The sequence below is a fragment of the Antechinus flavipes genome, chromosome 2 (genome assembly GCF_016432865.1).
Source record: "Antechinus flavipes isolate AdamAnt ecotype Samford, QLD, Australia chromosome 2, AdamAnt_v2, whole genome shotgun sequence".
NCBI classification, from domain to species: domain Eukaryota; kingdom Metazoa; phylum Chordata; class Mammalia; order Dasyuromorphia; family Dasyuridae; genus Antechinus; species Antechinus flavipes.
Genome location: NC_067399.1, coordinates 569,812,425 through 569,833,696, shown reverse-complemented (window position 1 = coordinate 569,833,696; position 21,272 = coordinate 569,812,425). Strand labels below are relative to the sequence as shown.

The following is a 21,272-nucleotide window of genomic DNA, read 5'->3' as shown; positions in this document are numbered from 1 at the left end:
GGCAGGGCCGGCTTCGTTTTTAAAACTTTGTCTTTCCAATGCCCCGAATGGAGCAGGCGCTTAATAAACGTAATGTCTCTGGCTGGAGAGCCGGGGCTAGGCAGCCGCTGGCAACGGGACGGGGTCGGGAGGGAGACAGGCAGCGGGGCCCGGGCTGGGCCGGGCGGGGAGGGGGGAGCAGGCCGCCGGGGAGCTGGGGGTGGGGCCGCGGCTGTCCCCGCCCCGCACGCAGCTCGCTGCCCCGGCCGCGGCGGCTCCGGCAGCTGGGAGAGGCGGAGCGCTGTCCGGCCTAGGCGCCGGGGCGGAGCGGCGCAGCGGAGTGGGGCTGCTCCGGGGCGCGCTGTGCGGAGCCCGGAGGCGCCAGGGCCGGCTGGCCCCGCCAGCCCCCCGCCTTTCCTTCCTCCCTTGTCTCCTCCTCCCTCCCCTCCCCCTGCGCCCTGCTCCGGACCCGAGGCCGGCCAGCCGGCGCCGGGAATGTGAGAGGCAGCGAAGCGGCCGGCCCGGGCCCTGAGAGGCACCGAGGAGGCCGGAGCCCCAGAACGGTAATGGGCCCGCGCCCGGAGTCCGAGGGGATGGGGACTGGGGCGCCGAGGGGGTCCGGAAGTGAGACGGAAGCGCAGCGGGCAGCCCCCTTCTCCCTGCTGCTGCAGCTCAGGCACTTGGGGGTTGGGGCTGCTGGACCAGCTGCGTGTGGCGTCAGGAGGGAGGTGAGGAGGAGGTGCGGGTGGGATGCTCCAATGAGTGGCAGGCGGAGCGGTGGAGGTCAGGACGGGGGCACCGACGGCTGATGTGAGCCCGGGAGGCTTCCCGGTTGCACTTTGAGACCCCCGCAGCTTTGAGAGTACGGATCACTGAGGATTTGGTCCGGGAGGGTGACTGGCCTGCAGGTGCGGTCGGGATGCGGGGATTACAGGTGCCCTCCCCAGCCCCACCCCCCACCCCAGCGGCTCTGGCCCCGGCCTAGCCTTCCAGGGCTAAAAATATTGTCTGGAGGCACCAAGCCGGGATTATGTTAAGTAGGACACGGCTCCTTTGGTAGCTGGGCGGCTCCCAGCCTTTCCAGACTTCTGGGTCCGGGCCTGAGGGTGTAGTGCCCCAGCCGAGGGGCAGTTCCAGCGCCCAGGCCGAGATTTCTGTGCTCTCCTCCAGAGAATAAAACGCCCGTCATCTCCAGGAGGGGCCTGGTTTGTAAGTGATCTTACTCCAGAATGGAAGCTGTTCTTGGCTCGCCATCCCCCGCGGAAGCTTTAAGCTTCTCCGAGACCGGGTTTGCTTCCAGATTCAGTGACGGAGACCTGAGAGGCCAAAGAAATCTTTCTTGGACAGGACTCACCTTTTTTCCCTAGAACTATGTCAGACTTTGTCCTGTGCTTCTAGCATCACAATGTAGAGGGAAGTGACAATAGAAGGGCTTTGTGCTGGCACGTACCAAGCAGCTTGCCCATGATTTTCTAGGGAGCCAGCAGGTAGCCAGAGAGCAGAGGTGAGACCTGGGATTGAAGACTAATAACTGAATAATTCCGTGACCTTAACTAGAGCTGAACTTGCGAGAAAGGCTTAGCGCTTCCCCCTCCTGCTCCTCACCCGACACGGGGGAACAAAGAGGTCCTTTTAGGCTTGTGCTAAGGGAGACGCCACACACTTGGGTCTTGGTTCTTGTCCGTGTGAGCAGAACCAGCTGAGAACGAGGCTCCCGAGCCAAATTGGGAATTGATGCCTTCCTTGGCCTTGGGAAACTGCTCTGCGTGCGGCCAGAAAAACAGCGACTGCTTGGTCTGGTTTCTCCTGGCCTCGGGGCTCGTGGCTGGAAGACAGGAGCCAGGGAGTGTGTAGACAGTCTTGCCCCTTCTACAGGTGCGTGCAGGGGGACCGGCATGAAGTTGAAGAAGCAAGTGACAGTATGTGGGGCAGCCATCTTCTGCGTGGCAGTCTTCTCCCTCTACCTCATGCTAGACCGAGTCCAGCATGATCCCACCCGGCACCAGAATGGCGGCAACTTTCCCCGGGTGAGTCCTGCCCGCTGAGGACCAGGATCTTAAGGACCAGATTCTCTAGCTTCAAATAATTGTCAGTTATGGACACATACATGATTGCCAGAACGAGTGACCCTACCACCCACTAAGCCAGGCTCTCAGGCTGACTTCCTGTTAGTTGTGTCTAAAACCTGTACTGATGTGCCTTCTCCTAAATCCTCGTTGGGTGGCCCTGGCAGAGGGAATATTCACAGCAGGGAAGGTCCTGAAGGTGGCAGGTTTAGTTTCAAGAGAAGGCCCTAGCGTATGTGCAGTATCGCCCCTACCCTGTCTGTCCAAGAGGGAAGGCCCTAGTCTACATCACCCCTACCCAGTCTATCCAATACTGGTGTGGTTCAGAAGGTCCCACAATGAAGAGTCCTGTGAACTGCCTAGTTTGTCTGGGATTCATCCTTCATCTTGAATACAATCCATCTTTCCCTGTATCCTTCTGCTTCTTTGTCCTTGTTGGAGCAGAAAGGATCATGGTCAAATCCCAGGTGGTTGCCATGAAGTAATTCTCATTCCTGGCATAGGATGTGGTAACTAATTGTCCATGGCAACTAATTGACAGAGCCAGATATCAGTGCTGCAGAACCGAATTGAACAACTGGAACAGCTGTTAGAGGAGAATCATGAGATCATCAGCCACATCAAGGACTCGGTGCTCGAGCTGACAGCCAATGCGGATGGCCCTCCTGCTTTGCTCCCTTACCACACCCCCAATGGCTCCTGGGTAGTGCCCCCTGAGCCCCGGCCTAGCTTCTTTTCCATTTCCCCCCAAGACTGCCAGTTTGCTCTGGGAGGGCAGGGCCAAAAGACAGAGATCCAGGTGAGCATCAGAGAGACAGTGTGGTGGTTGGGGAACTGGAATGGTCACTGGTAAAGATACTTAGCCATTCCCTTGCTCGGCAGATGCTTACAGTGTCAGAGGAGCTGCCCTTTGACAATGTGGATGGTGGTGTGTGGAAGCAGGGCTTTGATATTCCCTACAGTCCTCATGACTGGGACTCAGAAAACCTCCAGGTGTTTGTGGTGCCCCATTCCCACAATGACCCAGGTAAGGATGAAGCTCTGGGTGAGGGAAGGAGGGAGGGGAGTTGGATCACTGGGCTTCTGGTAGAACCACTTAGTCCTCCTTCCCCCCTGCTCAGTGATTGGAAGGTAAAGCTTTTTTGTGTTGAGACCAAGAATCCTTTTTATAACAATAATAATAATAGCAGCAACATTACCTGACACTTAGAAGGAATTTTACACTTTATAAAGCATTTTACACACATTATTTTTATTTACTCTTCACAACAATCCTGTGAGATAGAGAGGGCAGACATTATTTAATCTCCATTTTGCAAACAAGGAAATTAGTTTGCTCCAAGGTTACCCACCTGGTAACTGTTAGAACCAGGACTCAAACCTCCATCTTCTAATTCTAAACTCATTCTTCTGTCCACTATAGTAGAGCTGCCATAGTCTTTGGGAAGAATCTTCAATGGAACTTGCTCCTGGAGAATCACTCTTGTTGTTTTTTACAGGCTGGATCAAGACCTTTGACAAGTACTACACAGAACAGACTCAACACATCCTTAACAGCATGGTGCCCAAGCTGCAAGAGGACCCCCGGAGACGCTTCCTCTGGGCTGAGGTCTCCTTCTTTGCCAAGTGGTGGGAGAACATCAACGCTCAGAAAAGGGCAGTGGTACGAAGGCAAGTGTGTGGGGGCCAGAGGGAGGGATTAGAGTACACAAAGCTAGAGAAAAGGAAGGAGATTGGGAAAAAGCCAAGGGAGAGGAGATGTGGAAAGAGATTTCTGTACCTACTGTGCTGCAGAAGGCAAGGGAGGAAGAGTAAAGGAAAGGTGACCAAGGAGATTTTTAGAAGAGTTGGCCAAGTAATCACCTGTGAATAGAGAGAAATCAGCGTTGAATGAATGTAAAGGAAAATAATATATCAGAAAAGTTGACATCAGGAACTTGGGAGAAGCAGTAGAAACCACAGAATTGGAGGTTGAAGGAAACCCCGAGTAAAGAGAAGCCCAATGTTAGGAGGAAGGAGAAAACAAGTGACCTTGTTATCACTGCAGAGTGAATTCCCCTTTCCTGCCCCCTGTTGTCCATGATGAAGTAAGTTGGCCCAACGAGGCTCTTTTTAGGCTGCGGTGGTCATTTCCTCTGGCTGTGGGGGCAGTGTGAGAGTAGAGATAGGCCCTGGGACCTTGAAGCGTCCTGAATGGGAATCCTTGGCCTGCAGGTTAGTAGGAAACGGGCAGCTGGAGATAGCAACTGGAGGCTGGGTGATGCCTGATGAAGCCAACTCCCATTACTTCGCATTGATCGATCAGCTCATCGAAGGGCATCAGTGGCTAGACAAAAACCTTGGTAAGCCCACGCTCGGGGTATTAGCTTTTTAAAAATATTATATTAAATTTTTTTCAATTAAAGGTTTATTTTTTCTTCTCATCTCCACTCTTCAACACACATACATTGGGGGGGGGGGGGGAGGAAGAAAAATAAAATTCTTAAACTGAATATTCATAGTCAAGCAAAACAAATTTCTCTACTGCCCATATCCAAAAACATATGTCTCATTCTGCATCTTGAGTCCATCACTCTGCCAGGAGATGTGGATAGTGTAAATCATCATCAGACCTCTGGAAATAAGTTTTTTCCATAGACTTTTTCACCTTCTGAACAGGGGGAAAACATGATTGCATTAGGAACAGGTATAGAGTGGACAGTGTGTACAGGAAAGGAGTGCCTTTCATAGATATCAGTTTCCTTTGAATTTGAGATGGAATTCACCCACATCATTTTCAGAGCTTTGGTTCTCATTTAGCATTTTGTGATAGTACTGGGGGATTCAAAGGGAACAGACGAAATTCAGAAAGATACTCAGCACCTCCAGCCTTGTTTCCTACTCAGGTGTGATCCCACGCTCTGGCTGGGCTGTGGACCCTTTTGGATACAGCTCAACAATGCCTTACCTACTCCGACGCTCAAATCTAACCAGCATGTTAATCCAGAGGGTGCATTATGCTATCAAGAAGCACTTCGCTGCTACCCACAGCTTGGAGTTCATGTGGAGACAGACATGGGGTAAGGGCTGGTGTGGGGGACATCACTGGCATTTATGTTTCCTGCTGCTAAAAAAAAAAAAAAAGGCAAAAAGGCTGTGCTCTGAGAAATGGAGGCAACAGAGATTAAGTCCCTCTCTCAGCTACTTTCAGCATGCAGGGTAATTGCTAGAACCAGTTTTCATTTACATAAGGGCTTATTATGTTGGCTTTTCTTCAGTCCTCCAGATAGTCTTCCTTCCATCCTTGATTTCCTGAAAATTTAAATAATAATTTACATCTAAAGCATTTATATAATATCTTAAGATTTATGTCTTACATATATGATTACATGTGGTTCTTATAACGCTGTGAAGTAGATACAATTATGGTTCTCACTTAACAGATAAGGAAATGTGGGCTAAGGTTAACCCTCTGGTTGCCCAAGGTCACATAGCTAGTTAGTGTTGTGGCAAGATTCACATTCGGGTCTTCTGATTCCAAGGTCAGTGTTGTATCCACCCAGCTACCTCATAATCTCTCATTCCCAAACATAAGCCTTGGCTGGCACATCTGCCCCACTTTAGAAAATAATCTGCAGGTGGTGAATTAAAGCATTGCCTTATCAAGGACTGCAAGAGTACAAGAAGTCTGCTGTGACTGAAAAAATAATTGTTCACCAGTCTCCAGTTTTCTGTGGCCTTAACAGTGTGCCCTAACTCAGGGTTCATATTCTCCCTACTTCTGATGGATTCCAGGCTTCTTGCTCTCTTCGGGCCTTACCTTGCCCACAGACACTCTTAGGAAAGCCTGCTCCTTGCCCCCAGAACTACGGCCTTCTATAATTAAATATGAACCCTCGTTGGTTATGCCTTCTGCAGACCCAGAAGCCAGCACAGACATCTTTTGCCACATGATGCCGTTCTACAGCTACGATGTGCCACACACCTGTGGCCCCGACCCCAAGATCTGCTGCCAGTTTGATTTCAAGCGTTTACCTGGTGGGCGAATCAACTGCCCCTGGAAGGTGCCACCCCGAGCCATCACTGAGAGCAATGTGGCCGAGAGGTATCTGTCTGCAGCTCAGGCCCTGCCTTGTAGGGGCAGCTCTTGTGTCTGTTCTAAAGCCTAGCTGAGGCTCTCTGGAACAGCTCTAGAAAACCCTTCCCAGAGCATTTTTCTGCCATCAGCCCTAATGGTCATTAAGAAGCTGGCAGAGTCTGCTGACTAATTCTGAGGCAAAACATTTCTAGAGCTGATAGGCTTCCTTGTAAATCTAAATTTCTAGTTATCCTGAACCTCCTCTTAGGGAATCTGGATCACTGGGACCTCAGTGTTCTAGGATCAGAGTCCTAGACTGGATTTCTTCTGAAATGGAAGAGGAAAGGTTTGGGACTAGAATCATTTTAATTAAATCAAACCTTTCGAGGAATCTTATCGGGACTGGTCCAAACTCAAATCCAAGTAGTTTTTGTCAGAACTAGATCAACCATTAGAACAACCTGGACTTTGTGAACTTGTTTTTAATAACTGTTTTGATAATTGTATTCCAATCTAATTGATTTCCTTTATAAATGTATACTTTATTTTATGCATTTGAAAGAATTATTCTGAGGAGGATAACTAGATTAAGAATTTTTGCTTTAGAATACATTGCAAATTGAGCAGCTCTTCAGCTTTTTATTTTAGGATTCCTGTAATGCAGGCCTTGGAGATTCCATAATTCCTTCAGTCTTAGCCCCCCAAGTTGCCTTGCTTGGCCCTCTGCAGAATTATCTTCACCTCCCCACAGGGCAGCCCTGCTTCTGGACCAGTACCGAAAGAAGTCCAAGCTGTTTCGAAGCAACGTATTACTGGTGCCACTTGGCGATGACTTCCGTTATGATAAGCCCCAAGAGTGGGATGCCCAGTTCTCCAATTACCAGCGGCTCTTTGACTTCCTCAATAACCAACCTGATCTCCATGTGCAGGTGTGATGGCTACAGGAGCTGAGGGTTGGGGTTGATGGAGATTGCAAGGTTTGGATTAGTGTATGGGGTAGTTAGCACTGCTCCAGCCTGTTAGGGTCAGCATACCCTACTGGTGACTCAGAAAGAAGGTATTACATGGGGCTGGTTTCCCAGTTTATATCAAAATACCCATTTATTTCCCTGGAACTGCTGGGTTTGGTTGTTGGGCTATCTAAAATGGAAAAACCCGCCTTCCCTCCCCATAGCCATCTGTGGGTGAGTAGAATTCCTGTGGAGCTCTGCGATCTGCAGTGCTGAGGAGAGCTGGGATCACCTGTCCCCACAGGCCCAGTTTGGCACTCTGTCTGACTATTTTGACGCCCTGTACAAGAGGACAGGGGTGGAGCCCGGTGTCCAGCCTCCAGGTTTTCCTGTGTTGAGTGGGGATTTCTTCTCTTACGCTGACCGGGAGGATCACTACTGGACAGGATATTTTACCTCCAGGCCTTTCTACAAGAGTCTGGACCGGGTCCTAGAGGCTCATCTGCGGTGAGAGATGAAGCTAAGCCATAAAGGAATGATTGGGGCCTGGGATTTAAAGGAGGGGATAAGACCAGTGCTTGGTGGATCATTGGAAAATTAAAGGATATAGAAAGGAGATTAAAGCAGAGTGGGATAGGAGGGCAGAATTTCTGGATTGGGAAGGACTCCAGTGGCCACTTAAAGAAAGGTCCATAAGAATACGGAAATTCATTTTGCAAGGACATGGAAATTCAACAGGACTAGGTTTGAGTTAAAGAAAGGAAGGAGGGATCAGGCTAACTGGGAAGGTGGAAGAACAGGAAATTCTGTGGGTGATATGTTGGAAAGGGATGGTAACATCTTTCTCTGGGGCAGGGGCGCAGAGATCCTGTACAGTCTGGCACTTGCTCACATCCGGCATTCTGGCACGACCAGTCAGTACCCACTCTCAGACTATAGCCTGCTGACTGATGCCCGTCGCGCCCTAGGTCTCTTCCAGCACCACGATGCCATCACTGGTACTGCCAAGGAAGCAGTAGTGATAGACTACGGGGTCAGGTGGGACCCCATACTTTCCTTTTGGGGGCAAACTTACTACTAGATAGCTGGGTTCAGTGGGAAGTGGGCAGCTGGGAAAAGTGGGAAGCTTGACAATAAGACATTTCCTTGAAGTGATTTCTTTTCCTTCTCTCCCTCTCCTCATTATAGGCTCCTGCGTTCTCTTGTGAGCCTGAAACAGGTCATCATCAATGCTGCTCACTACCTGATATTGGGGGACAAAGGAACCTACCATTTTGATCCCAATACACCCTTCCTCAGCATGGTAAGGGTTGCCCTTGGGCTACAATTCCCTATTTCTGCCATTGGGAATCCTGTCCTAAGAGGGGTGTGGGAAAGCTACCCTGCTCTCATCATATTGCTCTGATTTTTGAGCCCTGCCAGAGAGCAGGCGTCCTGGTCCGTCCGTCTGCCTTAGACTGGGTGAACAGCTGCAAAGTCTGGTAGAAGTTATATGTGGGGTCGATACAGAAATCTGATCTGATCTTGGCCTTCTCTGTCTCTAGTTATTTTCTCCTTCTTACTCTCTATAGCATTTAACCAGTATGCATTTATCTAGTGCCTGATGCCTGTCAGGCACTGGGATGTTTACTGGGGTAGCAAAGACAAAAATGAAAGTCCTTGCCCTCAAACTCACATACTGCTGGGAGAGACCTGTATACATACAACTGTGTCTGAAATCAGTGTCATTTTATTCCAGGATGACACACGCTTAACCCAGGATGCCCTGCCAGAGCAGACCGTGATTCAGGTGGATTCCTCACCCCGGTGAGCAGCTAGACCAGACTTTTTTCAGAAAGCTTTTTACTCTTCACACCCTGACCCCATTGTGTCCAGCCCTTTCCCATCTTCAAAGACCCATTCTCATGTTTGACTCCCTTTGGAAAGCCCCTTACCTGCTCTTTCTTTTCCTGTGGATATACACCTTGTCTGGTCAAGCTTTACCCATCTGCCTGGCAGGTTTGTGGTACTGTTCAACCCCCTGGATCAGGAGAGGCTCAGTGTTGTCTCTTTGCTTATTAACTCTCCCCGGATCCGGGTCCTCTCTGAGGAGGGCCAGCCCTTGGCCGTGCAGCTCAGCGCCCGCTGGAGCTCTGCCACTGACATTGTGCCCGATGTCTACCAGGTAGGTGCCAAGGGGAGGGCTGTGGGGGCGCTGGAGTGTCAGCCCCGAAGTGGGGTGGGATCAGTGTCTCCTTGCCGTTTGAATCTTGCGATGAACCCTTGCCTCTTCCCAGCGTTCTCAGCCTCCCCCATACTCTTCCTCATTGTGTTCATCCACATGAGTCTTCTGTCTTCACTCATCCCTCTTTTTTCCCGCTGCCTTCCTTGGTCCCTTTTCGGAGGAGAAGCTATGGGCCGAGAGCGGATCGGCTCCTGGAGTTAGAACTTGGGAAAGGGGAGGAGGCTGCTCTGGTCTTATGCCTTACCTTGCACTGAGCAGGTCTCTGTGCCGGCCCGTTTACCTGCTCTGGGTCTCAGCATCCTGCAGCTGCATCCGGGCCTCGATAGGCGCCGCACTCTGCCTTCCTCCGTGCGCATCTACCTGCACGGCCGCCAGCTGTCTGTCAGCAAGCATGAGGTGTTCCCTGTCCGTGTTGATGAGGCTGGGACCAGCGACTTTGCTCTCAGCAACCGCTACATGCAAGTCTGGTTCTCAGGCCAAACTGGGCTTCTCAAGGTAAAGGAGAGGGCTAGGGCAGGAGGTGAGGGGAGGGACCAGGATCAGTGAAGTTAAAAGGGGAGGCCCCAAGGGTAAGTCAGGCTCCGAGGGTAACTGGGACTGGGGTGGGGGTCCCCGGGCTTGGGCCTCCCAAGCAGACAGTGACCTCGGTGTGCTAGGGAACGCCTGGAGGGCAGTGCCTGCAGTGATAGGGAAACAGAGCTGGGAGAAAGGGACTAGGATCAGTAAAGGGGAGGTTCAAGAGTAACTGGGACTGGGGTGGGATCAGTAAAATTACATGGGGAGGTCCTAAGGCTCCGGGTGGAGGGGTCCCAAGGGTAAGTCAGGCTCGAAGTGGGGGATCTCAAGGGTAAGTCAGGCTCGAAGTGGGGGGTCCCAAGGATAAGTCAGGCTCAAAGTGGGGGGTCCCAAGGGTAAGTCAGGCTCAGGGTGGGGTGGGGAGGTCCCAAGGGTAAGTCAGGCTCAGGGTAGGGGGCTCCGCAGGTCTGGCAGAGCTGGTGAGAAAGGGACCAGGATTATAAAGTTACTAGGGGAGATCCCCAAGGGTAAGTCAGGCTCAGGGTGGGGGGTCCCAAGGGTAAGTCAGGTTCAGGGTGGGGGGTCCCAAGGGTAAGTCAGGCTCAGGGTGGGGGGTCCCAAGGATAAGTCAGGCTCGAAGTGGGGGGTCCCAAGGATAAGTCAGGCTCAGGGTGGGGGGTCCCCGGGTCTGGGCTCCCAAGCAGTGACCTCGCTGTGCTAGGGAACGCCTGGAGGGCAGTGCCTTCGGGTGGTTGTCAGCCTACTCCCCGGGTGGGCAGGTCTGATATTTCGGGGTGGGGCCAGGGGTCAGGGCTGTGTTTGTTGGCAGAGCGTCCGGAGGGTGGATGAAGCGCAGGAGCGCCGCCTCAATGCTGAGTTCCTCATCTACGGCACCCGAACCTCCAAAGACAAGAGCGGGGCTTACCTCTTCCTGCCTGATGGCGTGGCCAAGGTACGGGCAGGGGTCTTAGAGCCGGGCCAGGGAGAGGTCAGGCAGGGGCCACCCTCCTCGCTCAGACCAAGCCTTGGTAAAAATCCATGCTCGCCACCACCTCTCCAGTCACCGTTGGCAAGTCTGGTCAGGAAATAGACTCGAGAGGGGCCATGGGACGGAGTTAGGAGCTCAGCAGATAACAGAGTGTTGGGCTTGCAGTCAGGAAAACCCGAATTCAAATCCTGCCTCAGAGACTAAATCACTTTGTCCTTTTTCAGCCTCAATTGCCTCATCTGCAAAATGGGGGGAGGGTGTGGAAACAGTTACCCGAACTCCAAGATTACTGTGAGGAACAAATGAGCTGGAATCATTTATCCTTTTTCTGCCTGTTTCCTCATATGTAAAATGGGAGAAGAGCTACAGCTAGAGAGAGTGGTCTGGTGGAAGGAGTGCTGGATTTTGAAAAGAACCCTGATCCTATTCACTCCTGCCCCTGCCTAACTTAGTGAGATTTCCATGTCTGTGAGGGTAATAATGCATGTGCTATCTCATAAAAGAACTGTCAGGATGCAATTAGATAATGTAAAGTACTATATAAATGCGCGTTGTTGTTGTTATTGTTATTAACCAGGTTAAGGGGTCCATTCCTCTTAGTTTATTCACTGTGCTGTGATGCTCAGCACCTGCCTGCTCTGTTCCTAGCCCTATGTCCCCAAGGAGCCCCCTGTTCTTCGGGTCACCGAAGGGCCCTTCTTCTCAGAGGTCGTTGCCTATTACCAGCACATGCAGCAGGTGGTTCGGCTCTACAACTTGCCCGGTGAGTCCCAGGGAAGGTGCCCTGTGCCCAGTCCTGTCCTTCATCGCCCAGGACACTTTTCTCAGAGAGATGCGGTGACTCTCCTTTGGGGGGAAGAGGGAGAGAATCACTCTTTCTATACTCCCTCCCCCCCTTAACAAAGAGAAAGGCTGGGGGAAGGGGGGGGCCAACAAAATCAAACCTTGTAACAAATAACAGGCCAAACGAATCCACACGGCAGCCTCTTTGTGGCTGAAAAGTCATTCCCTTCCTCTTCACCTCCTCTCATTTTCCCATCCATTTGCCTCCTCTCACTTGCCCCAGGGGTCGAGGGTCTCTCCTTAGATGTCTCCTCCTTTGTGGACATCCGCGATCACGTAAATAAGGAGCTGGCATTTCGCATCCAGACAGACATTGAAAGTGAAGGCACCTTCTTCACAGACCTCAACGGCTTCCAGGTATGACACCTTGGGATCTCTCCTACTTCTATTGAAGGTACTAGTTGTTGGACCTAATTTAGGAAGGAGAGGGGCAAGCAAAGAGTTCTTTTTTTTTTTTTTAATGAAGTGTCATAGTTTATTTTTCCTTCAATTCCCAAATGTGTTATTTGGAAGAGAAAAAGTTACAAGTAATCCTTTATCAGGCTATAGTTGCTGGACAAAGTAAAGGAATAACTTAATGCTATTTTCCTTGAAACGTGTTGTTTTTAATCCATAAAAGCTGTCCATACAAAGGCATTACTTTTATTTACTTTTTATGGTCAATTTTTTAAAAATTTGCATTTTATTTATTTATCTTTTTATTTTCAAAATATATGCATAGTTTTCAATATCCAATCCTTGCAAAATCTTGTTCTCTCCCCCCCCCCCCCCCCCAGCCTTAGACAGCAAGTAATTCAATATATGTTAAACATGAAGCAAAGAGTTCTTAACCTGGGGTCAATGAGCTTTCATTTCAGCTCATTATTTATTTATTTATTTTTAGCATTCATTTTTTTAAATGTTGAGTTCCAAATTATCTTCACCAGCCCCTTCTTCCAACCACTGAGAAGACAGTAATATGATTCCATGTGAAATCATTTAAAACGTATTTCCACATTTGCCAGACTTTTTAAAAAAAATCTAATCAACTCTTTCATTGTTAACAGTTTCCTTTATAATTTTCTTTCTTTTACTGTATGCATTATTCTTAGAAAGAACTCATAAGTTTGCCAAACTGCCAAAAGATCCATGACACAAGAAGGGTGGAGAGCCTCTTATATAGGGGATAAAATACCCAGCTGCTTTCATGGGCCCTATGTTACCGTCCTCTCCAGATACAGCCCCGTCGGTATTTGAAGAAGCTGCCACTGCAGGCCAACTTTTACCCCATGCCAGCCATGGCCTACATCCAGGACAGCCAGAGCCGCCTCACCCTGCACACCGCGCAGGCCCTCGGAGTCTCCAGTCTGGGCAACGGTGAGTGGGCAGGCTGCGGTGCTTCAGGGGGCATCCAGCAGCTTTTTTTTATCCAGAGAAATCGGGGAGATCGGGGTTCTCATTTGGGCTCTAGTTGATCTTGGACAGATCACTCAGCCTCTCTGGGTCTCATATAAATAAAATTACCCAGTCACCCTGAATCCCTTCAGTGGGTCCATTATACCAAATTATACCAAAACTGTTGTGACTGTGGCTTAAGGAAGGAGTTGGATGGGTTCAGGGTGTAGATGGGAACGGAACCTCGAGCCGCAGTAACAAGTGCTGTCGGGCAGCAGCTGATCTTGTGAGTCTTGTTGCTAACCTGCCCCTCACTGTACTTTATGACTTTGAAGAGTCAGGGATCCGAACGAAGCCCGTTGAGCAGCTGCCCTCACAAAATTCACATCCCTTTGTGTAGCTATTTGAGAGCTTATTTTATTGTAACAAATGGAGTGTTCCTAATTTATAGTGAGCATGGTCTACTTCTCTCGGTCCCTCAGAGATATGAGTGTAAATATTAATTAGCTATCTAGATCTCTATACAAGTAATCACTTTTAAAAATGTTTTTCCTCTTTTCAGTGATAATATAGTAGGGGAAAAAAGGTTAGGATGAGGTACACAGAAGACAGAACAAACACTAGGAAAAATCAAAAAGATAAAAGGCGGCTGTGAACTCTTATTAAAGAGCTATGAGAAAATAGGGTTACAGAGACTCCAGACATGTCTGTCATGAAGATATAGGTTAGCTTTTGCAAGAGTCATTGTCTTCTGAGCCTTTATAGTCACTTTAAAAAATATATTTAGGGGCAGCTAGGTGGTACAGTGAATAGAGCACCAGCCCTGAAGTCAGGAGAACCTGAGTTCAAATCTGGCCTCAGATACTTAACACTTCCTAGCTGTGTGACCCTGGGCAAGTCACCTAACCCCAATTGTCTCAGCAAAAATAAATAAATAAAAACAAATAAAATTCTATTTTTGTTTCTACATCATCTAGATTTCCCTATATCCTTTCTTCCAAAAAACCATATTTTTTTTAATGAATTAAGCAAAAAAACAGGAAGAAAAAAATTCAGCAAAACTGATCCAGCACTTTGGAAAAAATCTGATGTTATATGCAATGTTTAACATGACCTCTGCAAAGATGGCAGATGTCTTCTCTCACCTCTTCCTAGGGGCTAAATCTGTTCTTTATAATTTCACAACATTCAGCTTGATTTTTCCATTTATGTTATTATAGTCATTGCAGATTTTTTTCCTCACATTGTTTACTTTGCAACAGCTTATATGTCTTTGCAAGTTTTTGTTTCCTCTGTATTCATCTTGTTCCTTACAACACTGTAATATTCTATTGCATCCAAGTACCACAACATTTAGCGTTTCTCCAAATGATAAGCATTTACTTTCTAGTTCTTTGTTGCCATAAAATGTTTTGGTACATAATGGGGACTTTTGTATTAATGACCTGGGGAGTTAAATCTCTGGATCAAAAAGCATGCACATTTTAGACACTTAATTTATATAATACTGACTTGCTTTCCAAAATGTTTGTACAAATTATACCAAAGCTCCACCAGAAATACTGCAGTCATTTTCATTAACAATTCACTTATGGTCATTGGACTGTGACTGTATGGGTTCTAATCCCAATCTAATATTGTACTTAGAGTCCCAATTTAAAAATGGAAGGAGGAAAGGACCCAAACTGGAGAGAGAAGGAAAAGCTTCCCATGAGAAAATAGAGCCTTGAAGGAAGCTAGGGATTCTACAAGGCCAGAGATAAGGAGAGAGGGCATTTTAAGCAGGAGGAACAGACAGTCTGTGCCAAAGAGATAGCAGGCTGGATCTGAGGAACATCCTCAGTCTGACACTGTCCAACCTGGCAGGTCCTTTTTTCTTTTTTTAAAGACATAAAATACATATTTGATTGATTCTTCTATAGAATATCACTTTTGAAAATACATTTTAAAAATTTTTTATATTTAGATGTCATAATAGAGTATAAAATAATGGTAATAAAATAAGCAAAAGTGAATTATTTCATATCTGCATTCATAAACAAAAGCCACTGCATAAACTGAAGAAACGAGGAAATAAATTCAAATTTTCTAGCAAAGTAGTATTTATTTTTTTTTGCACAATGACTTAATGACATTAGTCCTTCTTAGAAAAGAAGTAAACTGTTTACTATATTGATGTAAATTAATTCTTTCTAATCATTTGATACCATATTCAATAATTTCTGATCCATTCTCCAACACTAATCATCTAGTACAGGTAATTTAGTCAACAGAGTTGAGGTTTGCCAGGAAATATGGAAGTTAATGTTAATTTATAATTTTCCTAGAAAATTTTCTAGTTTGTAACATATTTGCAAATTTCTTTTTAAATTAAAAAAATATATAATATTCTGTCCCTTCTAGAATTTATAAGTAGCCAAATGAAATTATGGGCAATGCAGAATCAGAAGTTATGACTAACCTAATACTATTAAAAGCCTACACTTATATGTGGCCAAAGAAATTCTTTGACAAGATCAAAGAGCCATCAGATTCTTATGCCTAAAAAACACAATGAAAAATGATTTAACATAGTACATTTAATCAGGAAATCTAGAAAATGTTGCTATTGGTCTGAAAAGCTAAGGATGAATATTTGATAGCTGATGTGAAGTAGAATATTTGAGGTGAAGTAGACTGACGTGACAATCACAAGCAAGTAGGCAAAAGCAATAACTTGCAGACAACAATATGAAGTACAATTTCAAGCAACTTGATAAAAGCAAGGAATCATGGCAGAAAAAAACCTTGTAATTAGATTTCAAACAGCAAGCAAATAACAAAAAGATTAAGTTTGAGCAAAACCATAAGGAAGAAGATACAGTAATTCTGGAAATTGAGTTTATTCACCTATAAACCATAATCCTTTCTGTTTATTAGACTGTCTAATAGATCTCATAGGTGGGTAAATTTTACCTGGTGTGCAAAGTGACGAAACTTAACTTGCTGGTGGAAAAGAAGTTATAGTTGCAAAGCAGATAAGATAGTCTGTATCCACTGTACCATCCTACTGAGTCAGATCTGTATTTTAGGAGTATTAATTTGACAACCATGTGGAGAATGGATTAGAGAGGGCAGAGACTGGAGAAGGGATTGATTAGGAGAATACTGTAATAGTCCAGGCAGAGGTAATGAAGAACCGAACTAGGTTGGTGGCTATGTAAGAGGAGAGGAGTGAACATGAAGGGGATGTTGTGGAGGTTGAATCATTGAGACTAGGCAACTGATTTATTATGGGGAGGTGTACAAGAGGAGAGAAATAAGGATGTTTCACAGGCTTTGAAAGGAGTTTATTGGAATAATAGTAGCAGCAGAATAAAAACCCAGGTTCAAGTTCTACCAGCTGTGTGACCCTGGGCAATTCTCCAAATTACAGAACAGTTCCATTCTGTATTGATAGCAGATTTGTCCCCCAGATTCTCCCTACACTGTTGTGATAATAGCTTAGAAACAAAAATGAAATGCTTTATACATATTGAATCTAAGATGCCATTTGAACATCCTTGGTAAAGATGATGAGGACTGGAATTTAGGTGTGAGATGACAAAATGCATGGGGGAGCAGAGCTCCTCCAAAGAGAAAAGGTGAGAGGACTTCAAGGTCATTATACTTAAAAAAAAGAGAGAGAGAGAGAGAGAGAGAGAGAGATACATGGTGATCCAGCAAATTAAGCTAAAAAAAAGAAGTCAGGTTAAACAAAAAAATGAAGGGGAAATAAAGAATATCTAGGAGAAGGGGTATGGTTAAGAGCCCCAAAGAGTATTGAGTATCCTAAGGATTTAATAGTTGAGCTCTTTGGGAGCATTCTTTAGAAAATAGACAAGTTCTTCAACCAATAAAAGGATCTTTTGTGTTATTCATACTTGAGAGAGAGCAATTTACCTGCATGGAGCAGGAACCTCTAAGTGTACATTCATCCCTCTGACTCTCCCACGACTACCAGACAAGCTGTTGATAAAGTGCTCATAACTTTTGGGATGCAGAGATTTTTCTATTTGCCTGCTTTCAAAAATAGGTTTTCTTTTTCAGTCAAGCTACCTGGGACAAAATTCCCAATAGCCTTTTGCCTCATACAATAAGTCTTTATTAAAGTACTTTTAAGACACGTCATTTTTACTAGACAACTCATGGTCCTGTGAAAGAATGCTAGATTTGATGGGAGCGTGGAGTCTTGGCTCTGCCATCGAGTAGCTTTGTGGTTTAGGATGGGCTCCTCTGGACCTATTTCCTCATCTGCAAGATGAAGGGCGTTAGGTCCCTTCCTCTAAAGGCATGATCCTTTGATATCTTCCTATTCTGAGCCTTTCAGCATCTCATCCCATCCTGCTCTCCTCTTAGAGAAGGCTTTGGCATTTTTTCCTGCCATTCTGTTTGGGATTTGATTTGTTAGGACAGGTGGGAGATTCATTGTTTTAATTTCTTCAGGCCAGCTGGAAGTTATCCTAGACAGGCGCCTGATGCAGGATGACAACCGAGGTCTGGGCCAAGGGCTAAAAGATAACAAGAGAACCTGCAACCGATTTCGCCTCCTGTTGGAACGACGTACCACTGCCAATAAGGTAGCATTCCTGGGGCCTGTCCCAAATGGGCTCGCCACTCACCAGGGCTTAGCCTGGGGATAAAGGAATAAAAAATTAGAATGTTGGAGTGCACTGAGGAGCGGGATCTGTTTCGGGGGGGAGGGGCAGGCAGATTTCTCATTCATCCCACTGCTGTCCGACTCTCCACTCCACTAACCATCACCTTGCTGTCTTGCATACTCCTTCTGATCATCCATCTTTCTTCATTCCATAATGACTTTGCCATCAGCCACTTAGCTTCTTTTCCAAACTGGCCTCTGCATTTAGGCATTTGGTCTTTCCCAGCAGCAGGAGCAGCAACCAAGAGGTAAAGTCCAGCAAAAGTCGTTTTTGTCTAGTGCTAGCCAGTGGTAATTGTGTCTGGAGCCCTGTCGAGTTCAGATCCAGTAGCAGAGTCCCCTGTGTCTGTGTGTAGGACTAGAGAAGAAAGGATGCCTAAGTCATAGTAGTGCTTTTTTTGTCTGGGAATGGTAACTACCAGATGGGTGTGGGGGGAGAACTATCAAGTCAATCAGTAAACATTTATTAAGCATTGCCTGTATGCTATGAATTGTGCTAAAGCCAGGATAGAATGTATGGAAGTTATACTTGGATCAGGAGGAAAGGTGAGGTTATTTTACAGGATATACCTGTATTCCTTCTCCCACCTTCCCACCACCTCAGCTGCTGTCTCACTCGGGACTTGGTACTAAACATTGCAGGTGCAAGATGGTCGCCCAACCAGCTTCCCATCTCTTCTCAGCCACCTGACTTCCATGCACCTGAATACACCGGTGATGGCCCTACCTGTGGCCAGAGAGCAGCCTGGGGGCCCTGCCATACGCTCATTTCAGCCTTTGGCCTCCTCACTTCCGTGTGATGTCCACCTGCTCAACTTGCGAACACTCCAAGCGGAGGTGAGTGTCCTCGTTTCATTCTTCAGCTTCCAGTCGGTACTTCCTAACTTCTGTATTCTCATTCACTGCAGCTGTTTCCTGACCCATTCCTGTCCTCCTGTGCAGACAGGAAATCCCTTGAGGTCCAAGATTTCATAGCAGATCCCGTGTGTGGAGAGAGCCATACACCTTGGCAGTAACCCTACTTTTATCGTCCCCTCCATTTCATAGGATGACAAACTGCCCTCATCTGAGATGGCACTCATTTTACACCGAAAGGGCTTTGACTGTGGCCTGGAGGCCAAGAACTTGGGTTTCAACTGTACCACAAGCCAAGGCAAGGTGAGCATGGGACAGCATCAGACAGATAGATGCCGTGAGAGTGAACGTCAGCCGTTCGCTAGGGCAGACATCTCATTCTGAGAAATACCAAAAGGGAACCCAGGAACGGCTGAATAGCAAGGCAGAAGACAGTTAGATCTGGAGGAGAGTGTGAATTGGAGACTCATGTTTAAGAAGTCTTTGGAAGATGAGATGAACACTATTCCATTGCTCTTTAAATCCTTCCACCCGAAGCTCCAGAACATACTTGGATAAGAAGCCTTCATAGGCTAGAGTAATGGAACATAGACTCACTGTCCACAGTTACTTTTATATAAGATCTTTGATAAACTTAGCAAAATTAGAAAAAAAATTTGTGGTTTACTAGGTAGATGGGAGGAAGGATATATTTAGAAATGATGATATAAAAACAAGACATATATTAAAATGAGCTTTTAAAAAACATCCATAAATGGTTGAAGTTTATTTTTAATGATGTTTGTTTGCTGAAATTCACATTGTAAGTACCTAGAACTGAATAGAAGTGCTATATATAGAAGGAATCTTAGAAATCATCTCTTCCAAGCACTTCATTTTACAGAGGGATTCTGCAAAATTCTGTCTAGTATGTGATGTTGTCTGTCACTGGGTGCTTGGCTCATCTTGCTTCTCTCCACAGGTGGCCCTAGGAAGCCTTTTCCAAGGGTTGGATGTGGGCTTCCTGCAGCCTACTTCACTGACATTACTCTACGCGCTGGGCTCACCTTCTAACAGCATGGACATCCACTTGGAGCCCATGGAGATCTCCACCTTTCGCCTCCGCCTGGGCTAGCATTCTTCGTGGCCAGGAGAGAAAGTACATCCATACAGACCACCTCTCAGAATAAGGCTGGGATGGACAGCTGCACTGGGTGCCCCAACTGATCCACCTTCCCCAAATGTAACAGACTGAGCTCGGCCCCATTGTTCTCTATTTATTGTTGCTCCTGTGCTTGAAGGGCTGCCCAGAAGCCCAGGATTAGACAGAAGGGGCAAGGTGCAGGTTGGCTCAGGAGTGAGAGGCTGGCCCCGAGTGCCAGATGTGCTGGGCCGTGCCTTGAGGTGCATGAGTGGCTGCCCGCTTGGACACGAGGTTCTTGTCCCCAATTTCTATTCTGTCTCCCTAATTGTTAGCTTTTGGGATGTGAGGGACCAAGAGCAGAAGTGTAGAGAAGAACTGAGGCAGCAAGGGGCAAGATGCAGTCTGCTCCTCCCTTGCTGTCCTGATTCAGGGGAGTAATTGAGGCAGGTATGCAAGGAGAATGGAATCACAATCCTTCCCTCGGCCACAGCAGGCTCTGAAATTAAGTACGGCAGTCACGTAGAGACCAAATGCTTTGGTGTGATGTCCAGGCAGGTCTTTGTAAATCTGAGATGAGAGTGTGTAAAAAGGAGTCTGAGAACAGTTTTAACTTGCAAAGAAAGAAGGAATAATGGGGGCAAAGGGAAGATTTCTCTCTCCTTGGAACTGGAATCCCTAGGTGACCTGCTAGTCCTAGGCCCGGCTACATTAGGTGCTGCCCTGGCCAAGGGATCTGCATCAGGCAGGTGATTCTGTAGCAGTCGGTAAGAACTTGTATGGAACTAGAGACTGTGACTTTGCCAGAGTTCACAGGACACTTCAGGTAACAAAATTCATTTCAAACTAGTGACCTGGTCTGTGTGTTGCTTTGGGATCTCAATGGGTGACCTTTCATCTGCTGCTCAAGCTTCAGCTTGCTGTGCTTGCCTGTCCACGGTATCCATTTGGGTTGGTGTATTTAACAGCCCAGTGGGCCAGGCTCCTTCCCAGGCCCAGCAGCCAGCCTCTTCGAATACAGAAGGGGTGGGCACCTCACACCTAGCAGATGAGGATCATAACAGAAGTGATGCTTTTCCCAGAGAAGAAAATCTTAACCTGCTACATGTCCCTTCCTCCAACCCCCCAGAAACTTTAAAGCTTCATTCTAGAGATTCCCTGGTTGTAGGAAACGGCTGATCTAGAAGCACTGTGACTGCTGGTGTAGACTGGGGATGGGACAGAAAGTCACATGAGCCTCCCTGTTCAGGTGGGCCATCAAAAAGTGGTCTGGGGAAAGTCCTTGTCCATTTCCTCCCTGGTCATGGCAGATCATCCCCTCAGTAACAATGGGAGACCTTGAAAAACACTTTTTCCAGCTTCTTCTCAATTCCAGGCTAAGACAGGGTGGAGCAGCAGAGCAAGTACTTCTGAGGCCCTGGCCTGTGTCCCGAGTCAGGGTGGCTGCAGCAGTAACAAGCAAACTTGGCAGAGGTCTTCCGGAGCCGGGGCCTAAGCCTCGCTCCGGAGGAAGTCAGGAAGGCCAGAGGCCGCCAACAGTAGCCGGCGGTGACTAAGGTAGGAAGCACCGCAGACGTGAGATTTAACGGGATGAGGGCAGCCACACCTGTTTAGCTTCCAGC

General features: G+C 47.3%; 1 protein-coding gene across 3 annotated transcripts; it reads left to right on the top strand.

Moving 5' to 3' along the window:
* The first annotated feature begins 290 nt into the window (after nt 1-290).
* Nucleotides 291-20,499, top strand: MAN2A2 (mannosidase alpha class 2A member 2). 3 transcript variants are annotated; one of them, XM_051981131.1, is made up of 24 exons: nt 291-542; nt 1,855-2,006; nt 2,587-2,844; nt 2,928-3,072; nt 3,545-3,716; nt 4,260-4,387; nt 4,931-5,104; nt 5,943-6,129; nt 6,854-7,031; nt 7,357-7,559; nt 7,908-8,090; nt 8,241-8,355; nt 8,791-8,858; nt 9,051-9,216; nt 9,535-9,771; nt 10,622-10,744; nt 11,429-11,543; nt 11,847-11,980; nt 12,838-12,979; nt 17,462-17,595; nt 17,846-17,923; nt 18,318-18,512; nt 18,723-18,833; nt 19,492-20,499. In XM_051981131.1, exons 2-24 carry the CDS (start codon nt 1,875-1,877, stop codon nt 19,642-19,644), a joined length of 3,531 nt encoding a protein of 1,176 aa, XP_051837091.1. In that variant the 5' UTR covers nt 291-542; nt 1,855-1,874; the 3' UTR covers nt 19,645-20,499. The 3 variants fall into 3 exon arrangements, with proteins under 3 accessions (XP_051837091.1, XP_051837089.1, XP_051837090.1); XM_051981129.1 differs by lacking the exon at nt 17,846-17,923 and having other exon boundaries at nt 292-542; XM_051981130.1 differs by lacking the exons at nt 291-542; nt 17,846-17,923 and adding an exon at nt 579-707.
* The last annotated feature ends 773 nt before the right edge of the window (nt 20,500-21,272 follow it).